Raw genomic sequence first — 21,650 nt, 5'->3', positions numbered from 1 at the left:
GGTCTCCATCAGGGAGTACCTAGCTTGGCCTCCGCGTGTGCGGGTCGCCGGACTAGATGGACCTAGGGTCTGATCCGGTGAAGGCATTTCTTATGTTATATAGATTTAATCATTCATAGCCGGTAAAAACAGCGCTGAACCACTGTGCTGATATGAAGATGATAATTGAGCTTACTGTCGAAAGTGATTCCTAATAATTTTAAAGAGGGCACAACTTGAAGAAATTGAGTTTTAAATGTAATGGGAGTTAATAGAGAAAGTCCTTCTTTGTTGGGAAAAATCGTTAATTTGTAATGCTTGCTTTCAATTACAATGTACTTGCAATGCATGCTTTCAATCATGGTGTCCAACCTTTTGGCTTCCCTAGGCCGCATTGGCCGAAACAAATGTTTCTGGGGCTACGCAAACGCTGCATCAATACAGAGGAGGGAACCAGGAAGACGGTAAACACCCTGGGGCAGCAAAGGAAACACTGCATTGTCCTCGACCGAGGCTGCGCAAAATACTTCATGGGGCTGCATGCGGCCCTCAGGCCACAAGTTGGACAGCCCTGCTTTGGATCTTCAGACACTATCACCCCAAGGTCCCTCTCCCCTCCCAGCACATACAGCTCCTTCCGATTTCTAATTCCCAAATGCATTACTTTGCACTTTTTGCATTGAATTTTAGTTGCCAGATATTAGACCTTTTTTTCCCCCAAAGAAAGCACACTATTTGCACCTTTTTCTTCAGTGGTGCAATCTTGCAATGGAGCATCCATGTTTTTGACCTTGTGGCTGCCAGATAACTAAAAGCTATGCGCTGCACTGTGCATGGACGAACTACTCATATACAACAGACAATGTACGAAGTACACATGTTGCATTTCGCTAGCCCTGTTCCGATTATTGCACGATTTATCAATTACCTTTAATTTTTGATTCACCCTCATATTTTGAATTATCCAGAGGAGGCCTTTCCTACACTTATTCAGGCTTATTACCTTCCTTCTCTTTGGCAAGGAAGAGAAAGCTTAGTTCTGCCAAGCCTTTAATGGAGGAAGCAGTTCAGAAGGACTAAAAAGATGAACTTTGTGCAGCAGGACTTGGTTATGACGCATCAAATCTTTTATGACTCCATGTGCAATTTTTCCTTAAGGTCTTCATTCTTATCTTATATCTAAACTTCTGTTCTATTTGTTTCTGTCTGTTATGTTTTCACTTCCACTTACCCCCTCTGCTGTTTGCAGTGTTTGAATGAATGTGTGTTGTGTTGACATTAGAAGTAGCACACTGCTAGAGTGTACTGTTTGAATTTTGTTTACTACTTTAATCACTAAGGGCCGACTCTGTAAACGGTGCCCAAAGTTAAGTGGCAATAGGTGCCCTATCACTGTCTGACTTAATTGGTTTAATCAGCACACTAATTAGCTAATTAAAAAAGGAGGCTCCTAAGGGCACCTCCAAAAAAGCTGTCGTTATCCCGCCTACAGAGGCGCCTTGTGACACCTAATGCCCCTGTAGGTGTGGTTAACACTGGAAGTGGTGTTAGATGTCATAAGGTGCCTCCGTAGGTGCAGTTCTCATGAAAGGCAGGCCTACCTTTCATGTAGCTGCGGTTCTGCAGTCGGCAGCCACTGATAATGACGCTGTTTACAGAATCTGAGTCTTACTGCATATGTCCAGATCATTTTTGTCGTCCTGTACCTTGGATGATTTTCTTCAAAAAGATGGGAAATAAATACTAATAAATTCAAGAAAATACTTCACTGGATAGTTATTTATTTCTGATTAAACAGTATTAAACAATCCTGCAGGTTTCTTATCATTAATGATGAGGGTTCCTTTTGAATTGTCATATAGCTAAGGACTATTGGATTTAGCATTCACTCCATGTATGGGAATACAATCTAATTGTTTATGTATAAAATCTATATTTTTCCAGTTAAATAAATGAATGATTCAGGTAATTTACCATTATTCTATGAGATGGTTTAGGCAAAGCCAATATTTAATATTTTTGTTAAGCTATTTTGGCTGTACTGTGTTTTGAAGGCTATAAGAATTTTCAATTTTGTGTTTTCTTATTAGGCAAGGGTAAGGGACTTAGAAGAAAAATGCAGATGTCAGAAAGAACAGTTTAGTTTACTGTCTCAGGAGCTCAAACGCTTTCGGTTGCAAAAGGAGAAAGATCATCTAATCTCTACACCTGTGACATCAGAACTGCCTGCAACTCCATGTTGTTCTACACCAGATCAGCAGGAAAGAGGTATTTAATTGAAATTGGGTATCTAAAATCAAGAAGTTCCGAATTTTTTCTTCTAATCTAATATATCCTGCTCTGTTTCCGTAGATATGTTTTCTTCTTGGGATATAATCAGTTGGGGAGACATTGACTTTTTGGATGAGAGTGGATCCAGTTTTGTAAACCTTTCCCTAGAAAGTGCAAAGGGTACAGTAATTAATCGGTTTCAGGCTTGGGTAGCATGTCACATGGCTTCATTATTTTGCACAGTGGGGTTAGAGGTGAATTCTGCTCATCAAACACAAATATGTTTAGATAACTGAAGCTCTGCATTTAAAGGCCCTTTTACTGAGCTCCATTAGGTTCTAGCGTACCTTAACACAGGACACACTAAAGTGTTCTACATTAGTTTTGCCATTTGTGCACACTATAAAGTCAAAACAAGACCTGACTATGCTGAAAACTAGTGCAGAGAGAGTGAAAGATTACTTAATAAGGTATGCTCAGAGAAGTGAAACTCTGAAGAGGGGGTGAAAACCCTCTCTTAGGGTAAGAGTTTACCGTCCAGTCATTGCATAAATGGTTCAAATAATCACTCTCTGAGAACTAGTAAAAATCATAAAAAAATTTTCAACTTGATACTGTATCAATATAATGCAAATTCAAAAGATTCTAATGTATGAAAAATCTCACTGGATTGTTGGTGCACTTATCTTATAAGAGTAAACTTGTTTTTGGGGGTCTCAATGTGGCCCCGTTTCGTGGTCTGCTTCAGGAGACCCAAAAGTCAATCTTTGAAGCACACTGTAAGCTGTGAAAAGCTGTACTACATTTCAATGAGAAGATCGTTTGCAGGATCAATGAGATGATCGATTGCAGGAGGTATTCAAATGTTCCAAACAACATACCTTATTAAGTAATCTTTCACTCTCTCTGCACTAGTTTTCAGCATAGTCAGGTCTTGTTTTGACTTTATATATATATATATATATATATTTGGACTAACTTTTTGTTACAATATCTTCCCTGTGTGTAGCGTGAACGTATTTGTGCACACTAAGCATTCATTTTTCAATCTTTTGTATCTTTTTTTTGAGGATGCATGTCAACGATGGAGAATGGGTTTGGATACACTATTCAGATAGCATACTGACATTACTATCACACTAACTGGTTAGCATGTTTTCAACGTGGAAACACTTAGTGCCCCCTATTAGGAGGTGATCCCAAGGTAATTTTTTTAAATGTCCATGCACTAACATTAGCAGGCCATTCTAGAAATACAAAAATACCCTTTTGATGGCTGCACTAGAAATGGGCTTACCACAAAGGGGAAGGTACACAAAAGGATGCACTAAGCCCATTTCTTAGCACAGCTTAGTAAAAGGGCTGCTTTGTTCTGAACTTTTCTTGCTTGGGAACATTCTTAGTACTGTGTAGAACAGCGTGCTTCCATGCAAGGTCCAGGAGCCTATGGCAGGCCCTGGAGAACTCTGAGGTGGCCTCCATTGTTGTTGTTGTTGTTTTTTTTTTTTTGGGGGGGGGGGGGTCCTGCTCCTCTACTTCCCTACCCAGGCTCAGAATAGAAAGGGGAAAGTTGATGGAGGGGAAGAGCTGCATGCTTTAAAGTGCATGCATTTCTCAATAGACAAAAGCAAATGTGTTTGGAAAGGCTCACAATTTTAAGGATAACCCCCCACCAAATGAAGTTTGAAGGTGGGCTGGTGGGGATGATCAATCAACACCCTCCATGACAGACACACTACATAGAACACTAGAAACAGTGGCTACATGGATGAAAGAACACAAACTAAAACTGAACCCAGACAAAACAAAATTGATACATCTCGAAAAAAACAAAACCCCCAACCATAACTTAGTAATAAACTCAATCACATACCCCATTCAACCCACCCTAAGACTTCTGGGAGTGATGATAGACAGAGGCTGTACCATGCAACCACAAATCAACAAAACAATTCAGAAATCATTTGCGGTCATGCGAAACTTAAGGCAAATCCAAAAATTCTTCGACAGAAAACAATTCCAGCTCATGGTCCAATCCCTAGTCCTAGGACTTCTAAATTACTGCAACATCCTCTATCTCCCCTGCCCAGCAGTCATGATAAAACAACTACAAACAGTACAAAACAGAGCCCTGAGACTGATCTATTCACTGAAGAAATACGACCATATAACCGCTGCATACCTTGATTCACACTGGCTCCCAATACAAGCAAGAATACGATTCAAATTTTACTGTCTACAATTTAAAGCCATGAATGGAGACAGCCCAGCTTATATGAACAACCGCCTTATCCGAACTACCACAACCAGGCAAAGGAGAACCCAGAAACCATTCATGCACCCCCCAATCAGAGGCATCAAACGCAAAAAAATGTACGATGGCCACACAGGCTGCGAAACTAGACCGCCAAGTATCCAAGCTACTGACCATGACACCAGACTATTAGCATTGCAGGAAAAGTTTTAAACTGGTTTCAGGGGTTCCTTGACAAAAGATCTCATCAGGTGATTAAGGATGACAATCTGTCCTATTGCTGGGATAATTCTTGTGGGGTGCCGCAGAGCTCCCCTCTGTCCCCAACTCTGTTTAACATTTATCTTATTTCATTGGGCAATTGGTTACAAAAGTTTAAAGCTTAACTTTTATATTTATGCAAATAACATCACTATTATAATTCCATTAATCTCTTTGTCATCTGATTTTACTAATTCTTTGGCAAATATTTTAAATCAGATTGAGCTCTGGATGTCCGCGTTTAAACTAAAATTAAACACTGAAAAAAATAAATTATTTTTAACAACGCCCAACGAAAAGATAAAAGAAACTATGATCCAAGTGAGCGGGCTGGAATATAATATTGAACCTGGAGAAACATCTAACTTTGGAAAAACATACAGATCTATTGTTTTCCTGTTTTAAATTTTTTATTCATTTTCATATATCCACAAGTGTAACATAGAAATTTAAAAAGATCACATAAAACATACACTTGAATTCCTTTCATGTATCACTGTAAATACAATATATTATTCTGTATTTATAAACAATAATACCTAAAATATCTGTATTACCTAATATGTATAATAATTGTTGTTAAAATTTAAACCCTTCTTTTCCCTCCCCTCCCAATACACATAACAATTATAATAAAAATAATGACAAATATTTTATGAGATAAATAAAATGAAACCCACCCCCCTCCCTTCTTAATAAGATTTTTATTATGGGAAAATGATTTCATTTATTACAGAAATCTGCTAATGGTCCCCAGATCTTCTGAAACTTACCAAAATAACCTCTCTGTGTTGCTAATGCACGCTCCATTTTATATATATGGCATACGGAATTCCACTAACCTCATAGCTGCCACACAACTAAAGGCCGAGCACTGCACTGTGCGTGGACGAACTATCCAACAGGCAATGTACAAATACATAAGTTGCATTTTGCTAACTCTGTTTCAGTTATTACTTAATTTAACAATTGCCTTTAATGTTTGATTCGCCTCGTAGTTTTCCTTTGGACTTGAAAACAGCCCATCTGAACTAGGTCTGTACTTTTCTGCATTTCCCCCCTTACTGATAAATAAGACTTAGTCTGAGGTACATCGGCCAATGAAGAGTACACATCATGGTAACAGTAAGACCGAATTGCCTGATTCCAGAGAGGTGGGGTTATGGTCTCCTTTTTTCTTCCCCTTCCCATCTGTGTTCCCATGTCTCTGGAACTCCTTAACTCTTGCTCACAACTGCACTAGCCATACTCAATACCACCTGTCACGGTAGCCTTTTACCTCTCTATATGTGCACACTTCCACTCTGAATAGCAAGCCTGGAGCTGTGGAGAGTGGCTGTGCTGCACACTCTCAGAATCTTTATCACCTGAACTGCTACAGGGCAGAAGTTAGACTATAATGGTTGTTATCATCCCATCAGCTTACCTAGAAGCTTCAAATTTTGATACCACTATTAATCTAACAAGTTTTGCTTTTGATGCACTAAAGAACTACTGAAATATCACTGGGTCAAGCGGTGTCCTGGGTGGTTGGTGGGGGAGAGGTAGGTCCTCCCTCCACTGCTGGCTAGCATGGAAACAGGAGGATGTACCCTCTGATGAGATGTAACCAACTGCTGACAGATTCAACTATGGAAACTCTTATTTCCACTGCTGAGTTAGTAATAACGATGACTATGATAGCAGACGCAAGGCATCTCCTCCCTCTAGGGATAAAACAGCAGACCAGCAAAGGTGATAAAAACTAACATAGTAACATAGTAGATGATGGCAGATAAAGACCTGAATGGTCCATCTAGTCTGCCTAACCTGATTCAATCTAAAAATTTGTTTTTTGGGGTTTTTTTTCTTCTTCTTCTCCTTAATTATTTCTAGGCTCTGTCTGGTACTGTTCTTAGGTTCCAACTACTGAAGTCTCTGTCAAAGCTCACTCCAGTCCATCTACACCCTCCCAGCCATTGAAGCCATCCCCAGCCCACCAACCCCCAAACGGCCATATACAGACATAGATCATGTAAGGCTGCCTAGTACTGGCCTTGGCTCTTCAATATTTACTATTATTTTCTGATTCTAGATCCTCTGTGTTCATCCCTCGCTTTTTTGAACTCCGTCACCGTTTTCCTCTCCACCACCTCTCTCGGGAGTGCATTCCATGCATCCACCACCCTCTCCTTAAAGAAGAATTTCCTTACATTGCTCTTGAGTCTTCCACCCCTCAACCTCAAATTATGTCCTCTGGTTTTACCATTTTCCTTTCTCTGGAAAAGATTTTCTTCTACGTTAATACCTTTCAAGTATTTGAACGTCTGAATCATATCTCCCCTGTCCTTCCTTTCCTCTAAGTAAAAAAAATTAACATACCCTTGATGAAGGTTCCATTCTAACATAACCAAGACATCAGATTTTTATGTTTGCAATTGAATTGGATATTGATTAAAATGTGCTAACCTTTTTTTTTTGGGGGGGGAGGACTGGTTTCTTCTATGGTCTACTGCAGGGGTGCCCACACTTTTTGGGCTTGCGAGCTATTTTTAAAATGACCAAGTCAAAATGATCTACCAACAATAAAATTAAAAAAAAACACAAAGCACACTGTACGCAGAGAAAATGTTAATTATCATTTATATTCTGGGGATTTTCCAAAGAGGTCAAGGCAGATGACTTTATGCAATGTCACCTCAAGAACAACTATAGACAAATATACCACCTCCCTTTTTATTAAACTGCAATAATGTTTTTTTAGCGCAGGGAGCTGCGCTGAATGCCCTGCGCTGCTCTCAATGCTCATAGGCTCCCTGCGCTAAAAACCGCTATTGCAGTTTAGTAAAAGGAGGCTATAGTGCAAAATATAGACAGCAGATATCAATTCTCAAAACAGACACATTTTGATCACTAAATTGAAAATAAAATCATTTTTCCTACCTTTGTTGTCTGGATCTACTGGTCGCGATCGACCTATTGGGCACCCCTGGTCTACTGTTTCACATTTTGAATACTGTGTAGACCCTTGCCTTTTTTTTCTCTCTCTTACTTCCTTCCTCTAGACTGATTATGCCCTGGGCAACTGCCCAAGTAGTATAATGGGTACACCATCCATCACACCGAGTGACAGGTGAGACAAGACAAGGATCAGCCAATCAGCTTTCACCCTCGGGCTCATACCTTCGACTGAAGAACCGAGCTGCTTTCTTGTTGGATGCTGATACCATGAGGTTGATTGTTGGGCACCCCCAGTGACTTTGATGGTGTTGAATGCCTCCCATTGTATTTCTTTCCAGCTTTCCTTTTAAATGTATTTATTTTATTGTAAGCAGCCCAGAAAGCTCACTAATAGAGCACTATATCAAATACAGAATAGTATTTGAAACTGAAGGGAATGTATTTAGAACTTGCCAAAAAAGAGAATATTTTTTAAGAACTATTACCAATTATCAGGTTATGTATTTTGCTATCTAGCTTGTATAGGTAACATTTAGCATTTTATAGAGAAAACTAGATTACTGAATTATAGATTCGTAGAATGATTCCTAAGCTTTTGTCTGGGGTGGCAAGTTACAAATTCCATTTTGCTGAATTACAGGTTATTTTTGCATTGTCTGTCCATAGCAACACAAATGCGAGGCAAAGACCTGTCACAAATTAAACACAAAACTAAAAAGCAGATCAGTCCAAACAACCAGCAGTCCGATTTATTAATATTAGTGACCCAATGAGGCCACGTTTCACCTACAGGCCACATCAGGGGTTAGTGACCACAGGAGAAAGCAAAAAGAAATAGACCCCTGCTAATCAGTTCAAGAACTGCTGCCATTTTAAACAAGACTTTTTGATTTGCTTTGTGATACAGAAATACGGATGAGCAGGGTTTTATTTCTTGTTGCTTTCCCCTGCAGTCATTACCCCTGACACAGCCTGTGGGTGAAATGTGGCCACATCAAGTCATTGATATTAATAAATTGGACTTCTTGTTATTTGAACTGATCTGCTTTTTGGTTTCACATGTATGCCATAAAAAAATTAGTATATAGCAGTGGACTATATTATTGAATAAAATGAGTACAGAAATATCTAGAAGCTGGCTTGACTCAATGGATCAGTCTCTTATCACTCTAAAAAGAACTCCAGTAAACTTCAATATGACGGAGAATCAACTACATTCTTTATAGTCTATCACGACAAAGGTATGCCAAAATTCACTGAGCTGATTTTTCTTATTAAATTGAGAGATTGGGTTTGATAATTGTCTCAGTATTGTCAATTTTTTTTTCCAATTCTTTATTATTTTCAAACTTACAATAAGTGTAACAGTAAATACAACATTTTATACTTCAATATCATACTTAATATATCATTAATATCCATTTCAGAATTAATCCCCCCTCCCTCCTAAACAATCATAATGCTCAACACATAAAATTTATATAATAAACCCCAATTCAATATATTTAAATTCATTATCCTATCAGATTTCTACCCTCCCAATTAAATATTAAAATATTTTCAAGCTAAGCATTTCTACTAGAGTATTATTTGTAAGGAGAAGCATTACCCGTGTGTATATTCCCAGATTGATTCAGTTTTGTGGTTAGTATTTTGAAGTTGGTTTTTTTTTTTTTCTGCAGAACAGCATTATGGTATGTCTGTAATCCCACTTTTAAAGCAAATGCATCAATAATCCCAATTGTGATGAAATTATCTGTTTATTTTTTATTTTGTTTTTAAATTCTTTATTCATTTTCATATGTTACAACAAGTGTAGCAAATAAACTCATTTAAAACTTAAAGATACATACTTGATTAACTCTCATATAAGCATCAAATTTAACATTTCATTACAAATTAAAATTCTATAGTATTTTAAATATTATGAAAGAAATCTAACATTTATATCATCCTTATTGAATCTAAAAGTCCCTCCCCCTCCCTCCCTATTCAATAAATCATAAAATTATCCTTACTGTGAAATTATTGAAATACTCATGTATTATATAATAACAACAAGTAAAACCCACCCTTTTCCCCCCTAATCAAATATCTTAACATGGGAAAAGTTAATCATTCATCACAAAAATCTGTTTATTTTTTATTTAATTTTTTTTTTCTATAACACTTTAAGATTTTAGTTTGTTATAGTTATGTTTGTTTTAACTCATGTGAAACATTTACCCCCTCCTTTTCTAAAGCGTAGCGCAGGTTTTAGCGCCAGCAGCGGTGGTAACTACTCCAACACTCAAACCTACTACACTTTAGTAAAGGAGGGAGTAAATGTTTCTTTCACATGAGTTAAAACAAACATAATAATTATAACAAGCTAAAATCAACAGGGAAGAACTATCTTTTCTTTTCCAAAGTTGTTAAGTCATAAGAATGCGGTGACAAACAATTGGGTTTTTAGCTGTTTTCTTGAATTGAAACTGATCAATACAGTGACGCAACTGACCCACCAAAGCAGTTGCAATGAAATCAGCTGAGATATCAGCTCTGTCTCCAAACCAAAGAAAAACTAAAAGTGAAGAGAGAAATTTTTTCCTCCTTCTTTACCCTTCTTTAATATAATAGCAGTACTATTTAATATGGGACCATCATGACAATTAAACACCAAAAAGTCCATCAGGACAGAGAACCCACAGGTAGAAGCTTCTGCTTGTGTCCTTTTATGAAATAAACAAGTTGGTTTTACATCAGTGATCTTCAGTGGAGTGTTCATTGTCTGTTCCCACTTCCTTTTGTACTACCATCATGACAATAACAGAAAACAAGTATGCTATAATATAATTTGCCTAAACTTCTCTAAAAATTAGACATATCAAGTACAATATATTGTTATCTTCTCTGAGCATCAGCAGGCATAATATTCTCACATATGAGTGACATCATCTGATGCCCAGTGCGGACACTATCAAATGTAGTAACACTGAGATGGTACCCATACTGTGCATTCTCAGGTGCCTTCCCATTCAGTGCTTGAGTATGGGGCCATCAGTCTTTGGTTTTCCATGGAGCAGAGAGGTTGCTCTGTCAATCTCTCTTCAGAGCATCAAAACTTTTTGGTGCCTTGTGGGATTTTTATTATTTTATTTTATAAGTTTGTCCTTTTTTCCTTGTATTTTTCATTTTGTCAAATTTGAGTTTGTGTTTTTGTGGCCTTCAAGGTCTTTAAGACCTTTTTTGGCAGAGGAACATTGACAGTTTTCAGTATATCTAGTACTTGAACTTCCTTAGCCATTGAGCCTTTTCATCTTGCATCAGCTGTTTTTCCCTCCATATCAAAGAGGATATCATAGGGCTTTAAGAAGTGTACATGATACAATAGGACTTTTTTTCAGGCTCTGACTCCCATAATTGGTGTGTTTGGTGCTTGTCTCCTGAGTACCAGGACATTCAATATGATCTCTGTTTGTCTATACAAAAGAGATCCTTTCAAGCCTGCAGAATCTAGTGTAGTAAACATTTTGGAACTGCATCAGCATTGAGCATGGCAGGGGATTCTGTGCAAGGCATGGAACCTACTGTTCTATTAGGCCTTCACGTAGAGTTCATATGTTTATTCATCCAGCAATAAAGGCCTGCCATTATAAAAGATACCTGGACTGAACTCTTGCTTTCCAAGCGGGTCAACTAAACGATTGGCTGGGTAACATCATTAAGCTCTCCTCATCCTATCTAAATTTTAGAAAACTAGTAAAAACAAACTTGTATAACTGATTTGTAACCTAAAAACTCACTATTTCACTGATTGTCCAGCTCTTCTTATTGTGAACCGCCTCGAACTACTATGGCTTTGGCGGTATATAAGAATAAAATTATTATTATTAATTATTATTTTTACTTCAATATCAAGTTCACCAGCGCAGCATTGAGAGCATCCAGCATCAGATTCATTGCTGAGGACTTGAAGGGACTAGATCCTCTTTGTCAATCCATCATGCATCGAGAAACCAAAAGCATAAGACACCTAGGAACCATTGTCATGGTTCTCATTCCATGCATGGTGCTGACACCTCCCCTGCATCAGAGTCTTAAATGCCTGGGAAGTTTCAGTGCTTCTTTGATTGTTCTGACGCATCAACTGCCTTCTGGTTCCTTGAAGTCTCCTACATCTTGACAAGCTATACCACAGGCTGCCTCCACACCAGCTTCCCTGCCTACACCTATGCCTTTTCTCCAGGAGCTATGCTCAGAGATGAGCTTTCAGGGCTACTGCTTAAGCAGTCTACACAGGCTTACAGGGTGCTTGCACCAGCCTCAGCCCAGCCTGAGGATACATTGGAGCATCAGTCTTGGGAAAACTCCTGCGCTCCAGCTCTGTATCGACTGTTGTGTTCAGCACAACACAACCGATACATATTTCAAAGTGAGCAGAGGAGCTCTAAGTTTCCAAGTTTATTCAATACTTGATATATCGTCTATCAAAAAATACTTAGAAGGTTTACAATCCTAATTAAAAAGCAATAATAAAGCCTTTAAAAGTTAAAATAAGAGGAGGGGGGAAGACAAGACCAAAAAAAAAAACAACTTATTGAAACAAGGGGGGCAGGAGAGAAAAAAATACATTGAGATAAGAAAAAAAAGGGGAGAGGAAAGATGTGGAAAAAACAGTAGGGGTAAGGGGTCACTTCATGGAAGCTGTTACTTGTTCCTTCCCATTGTGGATTATGTTAGCTGAGTATAAAGTTTGTTCTCAGGTTTTGTAAGCATCCTCAAAGAGGATGGTTTTCAGTTTGGACTTGAATTTGTCCAGGGATGTTTCAAGTCTGATATCTAATGGGAGCGCGTTCCATAGAGAGGGTACTGTGACAGAAACTATAGCTTTGCAGGTCGTATCATAGAAAAGCTCCTATATGGAGGGAATTGAAAGTAAATTTTGTTTATTGGATTACAGTGCCCAAGGCAAAACATATGGAATTGGATATTTGTCAAGGGAAGCTGGGGAGTTGTATATTTAATTTTGTGAGTAAAAGAATTTTGTATGTTGTGGATCAGATGACAAACTCCCGTCTCAACACTCATCCAGGTAGAGCAGACTATCTTCCACGTACCTCCCGAGCAGAGTACTTTTGAAGTGTCAGATTCCAACTTTTCATAGGAAATGAAACAGGATCCACAAGACTTCTGAGAGGCGCAAATCTCCTCCAGAAAACATTTTGTTTCCTGGGTTTGTCTGTGAAATGACTTTGAAAATATCCTTTAAATTTGAATCGGATCAGAGAATGAGTGATCGCTCGGAAAACACAAGGTGAGCAGTTTGGTGCATCGTATCAGGAAATCCATTTGATAGTCAAACTGGTTTAGTGACGATCATTAGATGATCGGTAAGTTTAGTAAATCCCCTAGAAAGTCATTGCAGGAAAAATAGATGAAGTGTATGGACTATTGGGGACTATATTGAAAAATAAAACAAAACTGTTTTGAAAACTCTCCTTTTCTTCTGAGGTAGATAAATTAATGAATGCCCCTTGTATGTATAAATATGAAAATGTTATGGAAGTGGACCCCAACACGGTCCGTGTTTCGTTCAGCAGTGATGCCATTCGGCTTTGGCAGAAGCTCACGTTTTCCAGTCTTACACTTGGATCCAGATTGAGCAGCAGGCTCTTAATAAGTTGTTTAGATCACTCCTTTTTGATTTTATTTGTTGTATCTTGACGCCATCTACTGGGCCTTACCTATATATACCCCTGAGGAAGGCTTTTACAGCCAAAACACGGACCTTGTTTGGGTCCATTACCAAAAGGATTGAAAGACTTATGTTAGACTTGCATACCTTTGTGTAGATGCATTATTTTATTCATGTAGTTTCAATAAACTGTTTGCTCCTGAGTTTGATTGATCGTGTCCCTTCCCCATGCCATGTTAGCCATACTTATAATGCTATGTTTTGTTACATAATGTTCATCATGCTATGTCTCACCATACCAGTTTGTCATGTTATGTTTTACCATGCTTTGTTAACTGTTTTGCCTTCTCTGTCAAAACAATGTCCTTTTAGCCACCTTAAGATCATCATATATAATCACACCCAAGTCCCGCTCTTCTGCGCTTCTTGCGGGAAGCGGCACGGGACCAGGCAGGCAACCTGGTGTGCCGCTATGTCGCCAGAGAACAGAAGAGGAGGCAGCCACTTCTGCCGTTTTCAGCGGAAGCGGCGAGGACCAGGCAGCCAGCAACCCTTGTGCGCCGCTCTCAGGGAGTTAGGCTTAGAAGTTAAAAAAAAAAGGTACGGAGGGGGGGGCGTAGCGCTTTGCGTATTCGCTCCATTAGACGTACCCTTATTTCCACTCACTTTTTTGGGGGGGAAAAGTGTCTGTCTAATGGAGTGAAAAATACGGTAAATCCTTCTCCAGCTCTCATCACACAGAATGGGCAATCCTTCTTTCACCCCAGCTCCCACTTCTCACCCTGAAAATATAGTTCATGATAACATAAATCTAATCTCTTTGAACTTTACAGAAGACATATCCATGCTACTTATAGCTTTTATCAAACCTTACACACACAGTGTTACTATTTTAGATGGACAAGTTTTTCCCTCTGGTGTACAGCCAGAGCATTTAACTCTACTACATACTCTCTTCCTTCTCTTCTAGTGTACTTTCTCCATTTTTCTAATTCAGGATCAAAACCTAACTCAGGGTACACCTGAGATCAATTGATGTTTTCCACTCAAGGACTAATAACAAGGCTTTGGTAGTTCTGTTCATGAAAGGCTTGTTCCTTTCCAAACCCCGTTTCAAGCTTCCTCCAGTGGCTTGAGAGCTGCTTGTCATCCTCATGGTTCTCATGATGACTCTGGACCTCTTCATTCCTGTTCCCTAAAATATCTCCCATGGAAAGTGGTATTTTTAACTATACTCGCTGCTGCCAGATTTATCAGACCCCAACTTACATCAGATTTTATCACAACAGGGTAGTTATTCAAATTAACATTAGTTTCTTTCCTGAAGCACACTTATCCTTTAGAAGCAGCACTGCACACCTTGGACTGCATGTGTGCTTTAGCATATTATCTAGAACAGTATCTCTCAAACTGTGTGCCAAGGCACAGTAGAGTACACCGAAGAGATTCCAGGTGTGCCACATGAAATTACAGAAATTTACTTTATATTTTAAAATTCTGTACATAAGTATACAGTACATTAAAATAGATGACATATATGTCATGTACACAAGCGTCTGCCAATGCTATGAGTCTGTGTGTGTAAGGATAAAACTGCCCAGACAAGCATCATTCTTTGACGTGATTGGTCCTTGAATACTAACAGCAACTAATTTTATTTTTTATTTTATTATATATGCAATAATTATCCTAACTTGAGCAACAAAGTAAACACACATTTCATCATCCACCAGTCATTCTCTTTTTTTTTATTTAACTTCTGTCAGAGCTGAAGATCCAAGTTCGCAAAGATAAGATCCAAAAGGCAACAAATCTTGATTGCTTTGTTGACTATCGAACTGCGTTTTGAGTTAAGTGTGCTTGTATTTGAATGCAAATTATCGCATTGATTAATAATTCTATTCTATCTAGTTTCACCATTGTTAAAGAACTTTAAGTAAATATCTCTCAAATTCAATTTTTTGTTGGTTCTGCAATTTTATAATTTCAATTATAATGTGCCGTGAAAAACATTTGCTCCAATCAGTGTGCCAGAGCTAAAAACCGTTTGAGAAACTGATCTAGGACATACTACTGCTTATAAGAAGTACTCCCAGATTTTTGTAGCCTTCAACTATCAGATTCTGGATTCCCGTCACCAAGTGTACCATCTCCACTTCTCTGGCTGACTGTATCTCTTTTGCATATTCTCAGGCTGAGCTGATCCTGCCTAGCAATGTTACTCTTCACAATGTAAGGACCATGGCAACATATGCAGCCCATCTGCATCCTTTGAAGAAAAATGCAGAGTAGCAACATTTATTTATTTATTTATGTATTCAATTTTCTATACTGTTCTCCCAGGGGAGCTCAGAACGGTTTTTACATGCATTTATTCAGGTGCTCAAGCAGTTTTCCCTCTCTGTCCCGGCGGGCTCACAATCTATCTAACGTACCTGGGGCAATGAAGGGATTAAGTGACTTGCCCAGGGTCACAAGGAGCAGCGTGGGTTTGAACCCACAACCTCAGGGTGCTGAGGCTGTAGCTTTAACCACAGCGCCACACTCTCATTCATCCACACATCTCATTCATTCACTGCTCACTTCTGTCTGGAGCAAAATTAAACTTTCTTCTGTTCCTTTTCTTCACCAGGCTCACTTCTGCTTTATTACCAGCCTTATTTACCATAATTGACCCTGGTAGCTAGTGGGTCCCATATGTGAGACTATTATGCCTGCTTGTCCTAAAAAAAAAGCAAAGATTCTTACCTGGAGCAGGTGTTCTCCAAGGACTACAGGCATATATATTTTCACAACCTTCCCTTCTCTCCTTGAAGTTGTTGCTTTGATTTATTACTGTACAGATGGTCTCATGTTCAGAAAGGCACCTACCTGTGCATGCATGGTGAAGGCACTGTAGAGAAAATATAAAGTGATACTACACTTGACAGTGTCCACACAGCTCTAAAGGATGTCATCAGTTGTGAGAATTATATATATGCCTTCTGTCCTCGGAGAGCACCTGCTATATCTATCATAGTTGGACACCTGATAAACTTAATGAAACAGATTCCTAGAAAATATGCCTCTCTTTCCATTCATTCATAAAAGGAATCTAACATCACAGTAGTACACATCTCTTCATGCGTATATTTTTTTCTTTTTAAATTCATTAGTTGTTTGAGGTTCCTTAGTATAGCCACATCATACTAATGCATACCTAGTTCTGCAAGTTTGGGATTGACTTGTATTCTTTTTGTTCTTCTGGATTGTTAACTATCTGATTTCAGATGCACGAGTGTTTGCAACTTCTGGTGAATATAAGATTAGTGAAGATGAAACTGGAAGAGAAGCCATCCCCAAGCAGCCAAATTCTACATATAATGTTAGGAAATTTCCAAAAGACAGTCTTCCAACTAAGGAGAATCAAACTATGAAACCAGAGCCTATGCCTAATTCCTCCAAATCCCCACAGAACAGTTCCAAATCTAGTCATTCAGAGGTGAGCAGTATAAAAAGTTAAACTTCAATCATTTCCTTAATTGAGACCTTGCCTATCACACATCTGTTATAATATCTTCTTTATATGTATAGTTTCTATATTTGTTACATATTATGGTGCATGTTCTTAAACACTTGAGAAATAATTAGTCTTTTTGCTCTATAGCACTGTCTTAAATTAACAGAGAACAATAGACTATAGTTTTAGTTTTTTGTTTTCTAGAATCTGTTGATTACTGTTTGTGTCGTTTTTTTCAGTTAACCATAGTGATAGACACTTTTGCAGATACTTTGTGTTAACAAGTTGGGAAAACAGTTTCCATACCTGTCAGTCGGTGCCAGTGCAGAAGGTTGCCACAGAATATTTACACTATCCTCCCAGATTAGTACAATGGCCAGCAATGTACACGCTTTACATGGCTTTGTTGGGGGGTGGGAGGGGGGGAATTGGCTTGTAATTGTCTTTTTTAAGATGAGCTGCTAATTTGGAAATTTTATTGTAATGGAATCTCTCACATTGTTGATGGTCTTTACAGTGCTCAGAGTTAAAGGTTAACTTATAGTAATAAACTACCGTATTTTTCACTCCATAGGACGCACCTGATCATAAGACGCACCCTAAATTTAGAGTAGGAAAACAAGAAAAAAAAACATTCTGAACCAAATTGTATACTTATACCAGGCTCTGCACCCAGCCCCCTTCCCTCCCTGCCCAGCTCTGCACTCAGCCCCCTTCCCTCCCTGCCCCTCTCACAAAGTGTCTTCCCTCTCTTCACTCTCAGCGAGACACATGATGGTACTGCTAGGTCACATGGCCTCCACGGTCCACGTGACTCCTTTTGCTAGACTTCACCTCAGAATTCCTCAGTGAACGCAGGCTTGCGAACCATTCTCTTGACACATTACAGTCACTCCTTTGTTGAGGCAGTTTCTCCGCTGGTGGATGCTCTCTTCCAATATCTCCAGAGGTTTACTGTTTCAGATGCCCCCTCATCAGAAAGTCCTCATGATAAGATTCCTCGACCTACGCTTGGGGGACTCACCTCGACAGTCTCCGTACTCAAGGCCATTAGTCCAGCAAGAATCGTCAGTGTCATATCAGTGTGTTGGAACTCAGAGCGATCTTCAATGCTCTCAAAGCTTTTCAACATCTTCTTCATGACCAGGTAGTTCTTATTCAGACATTCAACCAAGTCGCCATGTACTATGTCAACAAACAGGGAGGAACAGGATCTCTCTCTCTTTGTCAAGAAGCTCTGAAGGTTTGGGACTGGACAATCCTCCACAACACCTTCCTGAAAGCCGTCTACATCCAAGGAGCACAAAACTGTTTGGCAGCCAAATTGCGTCGTCTTCTGCAACCTCACAAATGGACACTCAATTCCTCGCCTCTTCATCATATTTTTTCTCAGTGGGGAACTCCTCAGATAGATTTCTTTACATCCCCTCCCAACTACAAACTGCCTCAGTTCTGCTCCAGGATATACTCTCCTCATCGCCTCAAGGCAGATGCTTTTCTGTTGGAATGGATGAATCTCTTCCTGTACACATTTCCTCCATTCCCTCTCATTCTCAAGACTCTCGTCAAGCTGAAGAACGATCATGCCACTATGATTCTGATAGCTCCTCGGTGGCCCAGGCAACCTTGGTACTCCCTTCTACTTCAACTTAGCAGCAGGGAGCCATACCTTCTACCAATTTTTCCGTCTCTGCTTCCACTGAGTCAAGGGTCTCTACTTCATCTTGTAACAACCCCAGCCCTAGAGCTAGGCTTGTTCCAAGCAGGAAGCCCCAAAACCCTAGACTGCAGCTGAAAAGAGCAGATCAGTGCAGTAGTTCTGCTGCCCCCACATTTTCTGAGCATAGGAAGGCTGACCTAGTGCAAGAACTCAGGGGGGAGGGGGAGCATTGCAGGAACAGCCTAAAAGAGCCTGAGATAGCCGGTAGGAAGGAACAGCCCAGAAGTCAGCCTAATGCTGGAAGTGCTCAGCTGCTGAAACTAATCAGGGCTCATGAGAAAGCCCAGCAGAACCAGCAGTTGGTCCTTCCCCCATCCAGGTCAGGGCGTGTCCTGTGCAGGTCTAAAATACCAGAATCCAGGAAGCTTAAATCAGTAGCTGCTGAGCCAAGGAAGAAGAGGTCTTCAGAGCCAGTTCTCCTCCCTCTCACCTGGAGAATGAGATTGAGATGGAAGAACTAGAAACCTTTCCTGGAGCAAGCCAATTATCCAGCCTACATTCTACAGAAGATATGGACACTTCTATGGAACCTGCTGAGGAACTTATGGACGAGAGTTAAGTGGGTTTTTTTCTCTCTTGCCTGTTTGGAATTGCTGCTGACAATAGGTGAGCTGGGCTTGTTGCTGAAGCTCAGTGTTTTTGTTTTTGAAACTTTTCAGAACAGTTGTGTTTCTCTCTTTTTGCTACTGCTCGCAGAGGACTTGAAAACTAACTGGGGGTAGTGTGGGGTGAGTCTCCGAAGATCTTTGGGTTGGGTTTTGGGTCCAGTTTGGCAAATGTTAATTATGTGGACTCAGCTGCACCCCTCCCCCACCGGCTTAGTAAGCTGAGGTGGAAAGCCTGTTGTTTCAAAGGCGAGTGCAGTACTTTGGACTGTGATAGAGGAACTTTTGAATAAGTTACACTTAAGACTATGCAAGCTGGCTTCTCCGTATTGCTATAGTTCTGTTATGGACTGTGAATTTATTCCTGGAAGCCAGACCGGGATACTTACCTGTGGAAAGGCAGAGGCCTGTGAGTTTTGTTAAGGCCTCTTATTTTTGATTTTGTAGGCGAGCCTGTTTTGAGAAACAGTACCTACACTGACAGCACTGCCAATTCCAGAGTGTTGTCTGATTAAAGCTTGCTCTCATACAGAACTTCTGGTTGGATATTCTTTTGTTCTTGGGGAATGTTTTATTACCCTACTATTAATGCCAGCAGGACCCTTCTACCTTAAGAAGGCACGCTCAGGACAAGTTCTTTGCACATTGCCCGGGGGCCAGTCTGACAACCTAGTACCGGGAGTGTGACAATCTCAACCTGCAGTCTCTGCACCTGACAGTTTGGTACCTTTCAACATAACTCCTCTTCAGTTTTCTCATCCTGTAGGAGACATTTTAGAGGCTTCTAGAAAACCTGACACTAGATAATGCTACCACCAAAAATGGACCAGAATTTCTATGTGGTGCATCTCTCATAACAAGGAGCCTCAAGATACCTCCTTGTCTTCCATTTTGGATTATCTTTTGCACTTATCTACCTCTGGCCTCAAGACTACATCTATTCAAATCCATCTCAGTTCAATTGCTGCTTTCCATCAACCTATTGAAGGGAAACCCCTCTCCGCTCATCCGGTGGTTTCAAAATTTATGAAAGGACTTTTCAATGTCAAACCTCCTCTCAAACCACTTCCAGAGATTTTTTTATCTCAATGTTGTTCTTGCTCAATTGATGAAGCCTCCTTTTGAACCAATGGTTTCCGCTCCTCTGAAATATCTCACTTGGAAAGTGGTGTTTCTCATATCTGTTCGAAGAGTCAGTGAGCTGCAAGCTTTAGTTGCTGATCCACCTTTCACAGTTTTCTGTCATGAGAAGGTGGTCCTCCGTACTCATCCTAAATTCTTACCTAAAGTGGTTTTGGAATTTCATCTCAATCCATGGTATTTCCAGTGTTTTTTCCAAAGCCTCATTCTCATCCCGGAGAATCAGCTCTTCATACTCTGGACTGTAAACATGCTTTGGCCTTCTACTTAGAACGCACCAAACCAGACATATCTGCTCCTCAACTTTTTGTCTGCTTCGATCCAAACAAGTTGGGACATCTAATTTCTTAGCGCGCCATCTCCAACTGGATGGCTGCTTGTATCTCTTTCTGCTATGCCAAGGCTGGACTGCATCTACAGAGCCAAGTCAGAGCCATGGCGCCTTCGGTAGCTTTCCTCAGATCCATTCCTATTGAGGAAATCTGCAAAGCTGCCACCTGGTCCTCGGTTTATACTTTCACCTCTCATTATTGTCTGGACGTTTCCTCCAGACGGGATGGCCATTTTGGCCATAGAGTATTATAAAATTTATTCTCCTAAGTTGCCAACACTCCTTCCATCCCATTCTGGTTAGCTTGGAGGTCACCCACATGTGACAATAGGCTGCCTGCTTGTCCTGGGATGAAGCACAGTTACGTTCGGTAACAGTTGTTATCCAGGGACAGCAGGCACTATTCTCACAACCCACCCACCTCCCCTAGTTGGCTTTTCTGCTAGTTATCTGTACTGAGGAGACGCGCCCTGTGCTGGGCGGGAAGGCACTCGCACATGCGCGGTACGGCAGACTCAAAACTTCTGAGTTTCTACAAGCAAGTCTGCTTGCGAGGCTGTCCGCATCCGGGCTCCGTGGATGACATCACCCACATGTGAAAATAGCTGCCTGCTGTCCCTGGATAACAACTGTTACGGTAAGTAACTGTGCTTTTCAGTTATACACTTTCATTTACTTTAGTTTTGGCAATTAATTATTTTCCCTTCAGTTTTAAGACCTTTTGGGAAGGCAAGATGATGTTTTGGGCTGTATTATCACTGGTTATGAAACATGGGTGTACCAATATAACCCTGAAACAAAGTGTTAAAGTGCTTAATGGAAGTCAACCAATTCTCCATGACCAAAAAAGTTCCAACAGTCAAACAGTTCATTATGAGTTTGTACCAACTGAACAAACAGTTAATCAAGTTTTCTATTTGGAAGTGCATGAAAAAGTTTAGACGAAAACGACCTGATCTTTTCACGAAGAACT

The 21,650-nt window shown here is 39.9% G+C and overlaps 1 protein-coding gene across 10 annotated transcripts in view; it reads left to right on the top strand.

Annotated features, from left to right (window-relative positions):
• Positions 1 to 21,650, top strand: part of TSPOAP1 (TSPO associated protein 1) — a 225,595-nt gene that overhangs the window by 115,022 nt on the left and 88,923 nt on the right. For 9 of the 10 annotated variants that reach the window (XM_033922925.1, XM_033922922.1, XM_033922920.1 and 6 more), the window contains 3 exons: positions 2,070 to 2,247; positions 2,332 to 2,430; positions 16,652 to 16,863. In XM_033922925.1, the coding sequence (XP_033778816.1) occupies positions 2,070 to 2,247; positions 2,332 to 2,430; positions 16,652 to 16,863 (489 nt within the window). The remainder of the gene's footprint in view (positions 1 to 2,069; positions 2,248 to 2,331; positions 2,431 to 16,651; positions 16,864 to 21,650) is intronic. The other variant, XM_033922919.1, reaches the window with a different exon arrangement.

The sequence above is a fragment of the Geotrypetes seraphini genome, chromosome 15 (genome assembly GCF_902459505.1).
Source record: "Geotrypetes seraphini chromosome 15, aGeoSer1.1, whole genome shotgun sequence".
NCBI classification, from domain to species: Eukaryota; Metazoa; Chordata; class Amphibia; order Gymnophiona; family Dermophiidae; genus Geotrypetes; species Geotrypetes seraphini.
The sequence above is the reverse complement of the archived record's forward strand: the minus strand, read 5'-3'. Positions and strand labels throughout refer to the sequence as shown.